General features: G+C 36.9%; 1 protein-coding gene across 1 annotated transcript in view; it reads right to left on the bottom strand.

Annotated features, from left to right (window-relative positions):
- Positions 1-756: 756 nt before the first annotated feature.
- Positions 757-8781, bottom strand: part of LOC311431643 (vasoactive intestinal polypeptide receptor 1-like) — a 29633-nt gene continuing 21608 nt past the window's right edge. Inside the window, exons 8-13 of the mRNA XM_084509400.1 lie at positions 8212-8272; positions 4993-5062; positions 4054-4145; positions 3479-3608; positions 2216-2257; positions 757-1015 (exon numbers count right to left, since the gene is read on the bottom strand). Coding sequence (XP_084365526.1) covers positions 827-1015; positions 2216-2257; positions 3479-3608; positions 4054-4145; positions 4993-5062; positions 8212-8272 — 584 coding nt within the window. The 3' untranslated portion in view covers positions 757-826. The remainder of the gene's footprint in view (positions 1016-2215; positions 2258-3478; positions 3609-4053; positions 4146-4992; positions 5063-8211; positions 8273-8781) is intronic.

The raw sequence follows: 8781 nt of genomic DNA, 5'->3' as shown, positions 1-8781 counted from the left end.
TTTGTAAATTATTCTGAGCTTAAGAAAGCCCAACTGGGATATTGCATTATGTTTGCTGTATGTTCCTCCTTTGTACATGCATAATCTTCCTAAGGCTCAGCTACTACATGTTTTCCCATGGGTAAGAAAATGCCATCTTAAGTCCTCAGGCCTGACTTAGTATCTCCATTGTACAGGCATGAAAAAAAAAAAAAAAAGCAAACAAAATCACCAATCAAATAAACAACAACAGAAGCAACAACAACAAAATCAAACAAAAAACAAGTAGATAATGTAACTCAAGTCATTTTTGCATCACTCATGTGATACCTTGAGATTCCTTTCAAAGGAGCTTAGCACTTCCCAGTGCATAATTCCATCAAGTTGGCTGAAATTGCCTCAAAACAGTTAGTAAAAAATCACTATTTTTTTTTCACAAGCTTTTGCCACTCTGTAATCTTTCAAATGAAGATTAATTATAGTGCTCTTCCAAACTGAAATTTCAGGAAACACTGACAAAGATGTGACAAACATGATGGACCTGGGAAAAATGAATGTAGTTCCTTTGATTTGAGTGCTAACCTTTTGATGCACAAGTCCTCACGATCTGTCATTTCACAACAATAACAATGAACAAAAACAATGGATTTTGTGTGGTTGAGGAGAGAAAGAGCCAGAGTTGTGATACTGTGGTACTAATCTGTACCACGTGAGAAAAGCAGGTCGTGTTCAGGACAAGAAATTCTCAGAAGTCTGTTGACACTACAGAAAGCCATAAAGAATCCCAACTGTCTATATTTTAGGTAGTATGCTACGATGTTACAGCAACTCAGCCTGCTAGATAAACTCAGACAGAAGTTACACCATTCTGGTATGCAGATATTTTCCTTTTCGGACTGATTTTTTCAAGCAATGATAACTGAGTAACATAATTGACTGGACTGTTTTCTCTGGACATTGTGCCATGTTTGTGTGTGAAGCTCAGGTACTCTTGATACTGCCATTTGCACAGTTGTTTCTTGAGTTCACTTTGAACCTACGGAAAAGGAATTATAAAAACAATCAGAAAACAAAGACTTTTTCATTGGAGATAAAATGACCTTTCATAGGTCATTGAAGATAAAATATGCCAAAATTTCTATGTGACTGCTAGGCCCATATACACCCAAACCAATAAAGATTAAGCCTTAACGCATTTTTAGGTGGACTTAAATCATACACCCATTCACACTAAAATAAATAAATAAATAAACAAACTATTAACAAAATTCAGAGGATGACAAGGAAGTTTTTCTTTCTTTTTGTAGTTTCTTTCTTTATTGTTGTATTTCTACCACATAAATATTTCCACCTTTTTTTTTTTTTTTTTATATATTACAGATATTTTTCCTCATACCAAGTCTGTGCCTTCCTGTTGTGACCTGCAGTGTAAAATACGACCGCACAAGGTCCTTCTCCAGGTTTTCAGTTTATCCATATTGAAATCCCTCTTACAGATCTCTTACTGATTTTGGAAGATACTGAACCAACTTAAAAATATATTACATTACATTACACTATTTATACAGAGAAATCCAGATAAATCTCATTCTTTCTGTGGGAAGCTGCTTTTAAAATGATAAAGTTCTGTAAAATGTACTCTAGGGATTGTATCTAAATTCTAAGAACGCGGCAAAAAGAGAAAAGAAGTGCTTGAGCAAAACTGCAGAATTCATATAAGATGCGCTGGAGAAGAAAAGGGAAAGGGAAAGGGAAAGGGAAAGGGAAAGGGAAAGGGAAAGGGAAAGGGAAAGGGAAAGGGAAAGGGAAAGGGAAAGGGAAAGGGAAAGGGAAAGGGAAAGGGAAAGGGAAAGGGAAAGGGAAAGGGAAAGGGAAAGGGAAAGGGAAAGGGAAAACACACCAGGATAAAACAAACCTAAAGTACAATGTTACAAGCTTTCCACTGAGACATCATCATGATAGCTATCAGACAAAGCAGAAAAAATGTCCCCTGACAGAAAAGTCACCAACCATTTGTAAAGGGTCACAGCTTCAAAGCTTATTGTGTATCCTTCTGTCAGAATTATATGAATAAAAATAAAGTCAACAAAGGTACCAAGGGAAAAAGAGATAGGGGTATTTCATGTGTTCAGGAATAGATCAAAGCACAAATCAGTTCTGGAAACAGGAAAAAGAAAAAACAAGAGAGGCCCATGAGTTTCAAAGGTTTTGATAATTTTATATACTTGCTACTCACCTCTGCATTTGAGAAACAATATAGAAGTGCAACAACAAAACCCTAGGACAGGGAGAATAGAGAGGGGAAAAAATCAGCCATCAGGATTTGAAGCATAGAAACAGGAGGAAAAAAAAAATCATCTTTCATTCAAACTTCAAGTAAGACAGCAAAAATATTTTTCCATTGTTCCTTTGGGATTTATGTAATGTGGAACTATTTAATGGGTTTTCAAATTTGGATTCAATGTCTCAGTGGACTGGTGACACTACATATATATAATTGACTTTTTATGGAGGCACTAAGGACTAAATCACAGTTCACTGTATCCTACAAACAGATTCTTCCCCAGATAAGGTAGTAGGGACCTTCACCTTGTACAAGGCTATATTTTCACTAGTAAATAAAGTTGGTGAGGACCTGTTCTTGGTTTGCATGTTTTCTTCTAAACTATCTTCTTTCACTCACAAGAGGATGTCTGTGTCCAAAGAACTTATTGGGAATGGTCTTGGGTTCATATTCAGCCAGACCTGCAGTCAGACCTCTTTTGGGTGAGGGTTAGTCAGCCCACACCCAAAACTTTTCATAGACTGTGCTAACACAGGCAGATACTAGACAGTGATAAACTACATCTTCATATATAAACTGAATGAAGCACAGCCCTGAGCACTGGCCCTTGCTTCTCCACCTAGTTAAAATGGTAACATGGTCCAATGAACAAATTTGGCTTAGGCCAAAAGTGGTGGGGTACAGAGGAAAGAGGAAGGAAAAAGACCTCAAGTATTTACCAGTCCGTGGCCTTCCAAAACCAGGATATCATTCTGGACAGTGTTATAGCAAATAAAAGAAGCACAGAAGTGTTAAGATGATGGATTTACTACTGCTGAAGTGTAAGGGCAGAACAGGTTACTATATATTATCATTATTTTTTCATTTCTCGTATCATCACCTTTATTACATGTGGAATTAAGTTTCAATCAGATCTTCTTAATCCATAGCCTGATCTTCATGATACTCAGTCATTGTTATTCAAAAAATGTAGATGTGCTTTTTTGTGATTATTAATATGAAGTCTGAGTCAGAACTCAAGACTAGCACTGGATTTTAAATAATAAGATAGTGGAACAACAGAGAGAGCTTGTACTGGAGTAAAATAGAATGTGTGTGCTGAATTTAGACACATTATTAACATCTGCTGTAATAACCAAACAAAAATGTAAAATTCCCAAGAGTGAGGTGTTTCAGCCCAAACTTCCTAGGACTCAAACTTTTTGTTCAGCTTACCTGAAAGGATCCCAAGCCTAGCTCAATGTAAAGGCGAGCTTCCAGACCAGTGCTTTCTGGGAAAAATGCAAATACAATATAGTGCACTCCAAAGAGTGGGATCAAGAGTAATGTGGATTTAGCAAGCCTCCTGGAAAACCAATAATTAAAGAACAAGGTACCGTTAGAATTACAAAGTTAGTGATGACAGTTATGTGTTGGAACAAATTTTACTATGGAGGACAAGTCCAGAATGGAGGCAACTACATCCAATGAAGTTACAGAAATATTACTTTCTGCCACTCTCACTGTCAACACCTGGTCAGCAAAGATGAATCAGCATGCAAGTTTTCCAGACTGACCTTTAAGGGTCTTCTCCCTGCTATGTATGCAAAGGCTGAGGCACCAAATTACCTCCTGAGACCAATCTCAATCAAACAAAAGTGTGGGATACAAAGACAGCTTTACTTTGTTATTTCTTCTGGGGACATCTCTCTATGTATAGTAACCAATGGAACATTTTGTGGTCCTGTCTGTAAAGCAATTTCTTAGAACAAGTAACATTGGTCAACTTCAAAAGACCCTGCAATACTTACACAAAGTGGCTTGAATGGCTCCCTCCTCCGTCCTGAGATTTCAATTTGTGAACTAGAATTCTGATCACATTAATAAATATAATAAAGTTAATCTGAAAAGAAAAAACAGAATCGGTAAATTTATTACAAATCAGGAAGCATCTTCAGTTGATACAAACGAAGTAAGAATCTCCCATAATAGTAATTGCACTGATATAAACCAGTGAAGATTTGCTCTCAGATCAAATAAGTATAATTAGAAATATTCGTTTTTCCCACCAATATAGTATTACATTTAAAGATATGCTGAGTGAATTTAGTCCTGCATATCTGAATGTCATTATATGTTTGATATTATCTCATTGTACTCACTGTCAACACACAGATGATCTTCTGTGGTTTAAATAGTCCCTCCAGTTCCCTTCATCGTTAATAATAGGGATTATAACAGACACAGTCATAAATGACATATTCTTTACTTTCTGAATTTAGATAGAATGAGTCTGTGTATAACGGAATTTTTGTCTTAAGTTTACATCCTAGCAACTCATTGTAAAAATATACTAGATAAAATGACTTAGATATATTTCTTGATTTAAGTTAGCTTCATATTATCTAGGAGTTCTTGCCAGTATGGTTTGCCTTTCTTCAGAAACGGATTACAGAGGCACAGATAAGAACATAGTATATAGAATGTCTGTGGAAAAGTGATTCTATAATGTCCTAGTGTGACTCTAGAAAATTTACCCTAGACTGTAATTTAGAGGTTTTTTTGGGAAAAAAAAAAAATAATAAAATAAAAAATGTTACATACTATACAATAATTTTCACCTATTTGAAATTCAAAAGAAATCAAACATAGCATGTGCTACCGTGCTTTTTTTTTCCACCTTACTGAAAGAAAGCACTAGAATATGTCAGATTTCAAAAGATGCTCAAGAAAAAAAATGCAAATCATACTAATACAGTTAGCAGAATGGGGCCTTTGATGATCCATAACACTACTCCATTTTCATCGTCATCCCAACATCTGAAACAGCAAACAAAAACAGTAATATTATCTATACCATATGAGCTTTTCCAAACTGTTTCTGTCACTGAACAGGGAGGTGACAGACATTTTGAAATGACTATTCAAAGGCCTCTGCTTCTACTTCTTCCCCAGTACCTCCCCCAGAAATTCTGTACAGCCCAATTTAAAGGAATTTTATTTGGTAAGAGCCAAAGGCTAAAGAACTAAAGTGAAGTCAAGAAATACACATATTTTCAGGCTTCTTTCCTACTCTCTTGTTGAAAAAAATAAATAAATAAATAAAATAAAAAATAAAGTTTTACATAGTACAAATTAGGTACTAAACTGCTATACCTCCAGGAATATAGGAGTATAAGGATTTTGGTGTCATAAGGGAAGCAGATACATGTAAGAAAAATCTAGACCTCTATCAAAGGTACCCTGAAGGCAGAGAGCAAAATAGGATTTTGGTCTTTGTTGGGAGGCTGTTAATGTAATTAGCATGAATAACATTTAATTTTTTCCTCCCTTCAGTCAAGTTCCATACATGCTAGTTTTTCTCATTCTCCATCTTCCTTTATTTTCTCTTCCAGTTTTGTCACACAGAACACTTGGCTACATGTCTAAGATGTTTCTTTGCAACATGAGTTCAGACCAGCTGTCTGAAGGACATGGGTTTCCCTCTTAGATATTAGGCAAAAAAGAGAGTGGTTCTGATACTGTGGTTTGTTTATATATCTATTATCAAAGGAGCAACCAAACAAATGTAGATATCTGCAATGAGATACATTTGACTTTTTAAATGTCTTCATTGGTGCTATTCCACTACAGTTCTTTTGCAAAGATTATCAGTGCAACAGGATATGATTCACCTTACCTTAAAGTAGGCACATAAAGTATATCAGACAAGCAAACTGAGTGAGTAGACCTTTTGCTGGAAGAGCATCCAAAGTTCAAACGCTGTTCAGCCTTCAGCCTTCAGCCCCCTCTTTAACCCTGTGAGAACTTCTCAGAATGCTCATTCATCCATCTTTCCCTGAACTTTCTTTGCAACTGGAGTATCTTGTGCCAGTTTCTTCTGCTATAGATTCAAGAAATAAACCCAATACTCTGGCCATTCTGGCATCTGCACTGGGATTATTATTTTTCAGCCTAAATTATTTATACATTTCATCTGAACCTATACATATATATATACATGTATGTTTACTTAATGAATATTCTGCTTGCAGAAAAGTACTTTTATATATCACTATTTCCTGACTGATATCCATGTCTCTAAATTGGTGAGACCTGGATTTGACAGATGGACTACTTGGTGGGTAAGGAATTGTCTGGAAAGTCATACTCAAAGAGTTACAGTCGACAGCCCAATACCTTAGCGGATATTAGTAATGAGTGATGTTCCTGTGGGATTGCTACTGGGATCAGCGTTGTTTAACATCTTTGTAGGTGATATGGACATTGGGATCAAGTGCACCCTCAGCAAGTTTGATGATGATACCAAGCTGTATGGTTTGCTCAACACATTGAAGGGAAGGGATGACATCTAGAGGGACCTGGACAGGCTTGAGAGGTGGGTCTGTGCAAACCTCATGAGGTTCAACAAGGTAAAGCACAAGGTCAAGGACATGGGCCAGGGCAATCCCAAGCACAAATACAAGCTGGGCAGAGAATGGATTGAGAGCAGACCTGATGAGAAGGACATGGGGGTGTTGATGAATGGGAAACTCATCATGAGCTGGCAAGGTGCGCTTGCAGAAAACCAACCATATCCTGAGCTGCATCAAAAGCAGCATGGCCAGCAGGGTGAGGGAGGAGATTTTACCCCTCTGCTCTGCTCCCATGAGACCCTACCTGGAGCCCTGCACTCAGCTCTGGGGCCCTCAACACAAGAAGGACAGGGAGCTGTTGGGGTGAGTCCAGAGGAGGTCATGAGGATACTCAGATGCTGGAGCATCTCTGCTGTGGAGACAGGCTGAGGGAGTTGGTGTTGTTCAGCCTGGAGAAGAAAAGGCTTCAGGAGACCTTGTAGTAGCCATCTAGTGCATAAAGTACAGGAAAGCTGGAGAGGGACTCTGTCAGGAAGTGTAGTGACTAAGTAAGCAGTAACAGCTTTAAACGAAAAGAGTGTATATTAGATATAAGGAAGATTTTTTTTTTTTACTGAGAAGGAGGTGAGGCACTGGCACAGGTTGCCCAGAAAAGCCACAGATGTCCCATCCCTGAACGTGTTCAAAGCCAAGCTGGATGGGGCTTTGGTCAACCTAGTGTGGTGGGAGGTGTCCCTACCCATGACATGGGGTTTGGAATCAGATAATCTTTAAGATTAGATCATCTACCCCAATGTGTTCTATGATTCTTTGGAAAAGGAGCAGCAGGAAAGGAGGAGAAATGAAATCCTTCTTGCACCTTTTCTGGCTACAAAAAGAAAAAGTACATGCTTTGGAAAGGTAGACTACTTCCACTTATGAAACACTGCAGTGGAGAACATGTACTACAGATATACTGCAGTAATACAAAAAGAGGAAAATAGGATGTACCAATGTGGTAGACTATAATACTTATTATTTCTACACAATTTAAGTGAGTCCTGAGGAGGTAGGTATAAAATAATATCTTTTCCAACTTATCATCCATGTGAAATAACCTGAAGGCTTTCAGGGCAACCCTTAGTAAACAATCTTCTGCTTTATAACTGACTCTCATACTGAAAGATAAAGAATAATTATAATTATATATATATATATATATATAAAGATTCAAATAAAGGGATGAAAATAACACATGAAACTACCTATCAAGACATAACAATGTGTTTGTTTTCAAGGTACAGGTGTGAAAAGACTAGAGCTAGATATAAATGGCTGTTTTTAAACAGAAGTATTGGTTTTCTTAAAAAAAAAAAAAATCAAGAGTTGGGGATTAGAAAACTAGTGAAATTTTAATTCTTACTATGGCATTTCCAAATTTTATTACTCAGTATATGTGCAACAAAATCAGAAGACTGAAAATTATTTTCTCACTTTTTTATGAAGTTTTATGGTTGGAGGCATGACTTTGGAAAAATATTTTTGTTTTAAATTTCTATTTTTTTCCCTGTTAATAAATCAAAATATAATATAAAATAGGATGACATCGGCTTCCTTACCCAAGCTCTGACTTACCCAGTATTCTGTTGGTGTATTCTTGTGAGGACCCAAGTAAACATCACAGCAGTGGGAGCTCCTGGACAGATCAACGTAGAAAACAATATAATTTTTTTAATGCCATGTCCCATGGAAACTTTATTGCAAGAAGTTTCACAGTACAGCAGATTGGATGCACATTAAGTTTCAGACAATGGGACAGACAATCTTGAAATGACTTTACGGAAGAACTTAACTCTCAGTTCAGAGGGAAGGAAAAAAAAAAAAGAATAGGAGAACGAAATAAAAATGAAAAAGAATAGAAGAATAGGGGATGCTGTGAAACAATGTTTTCAAAAATATGAGCTAGGATTACTTGTAGGTTTGGATATAAATTAAGAGCAGATGTGCAGCTGAAAGAATCATTTATTGAGCTACAGCTATTTTGTCTTGTGAATAGTGGTCAGAACACAATACTTTGTACACTAGCTGAAAGAATTTATCTTTCCTTCCTTCCTTCCTTCCTTCCTTCCTTCCTTCCTTCCTTCCTTCCTTCCTTCCTTCCTTCCTTCCTTCCTTCCTTCCTTCCTTCTCTCCTTCCTTCCTTCT

Source organism: Aythya ferina (genome assembly GCF_964211825.1).
Source record: "Aythya ferina genome assembly, chromosome: 2".
NCBI classification, from domain to species: domain Eukaryota; kingdom Metazoa; phylum Chordata; class Aves; order Anseriformes; family Anatidae; genus Aythya; species Aythya ferina.
This window is presented reverse-complemented; position numbering and strand designations above follow the sequence as displayed.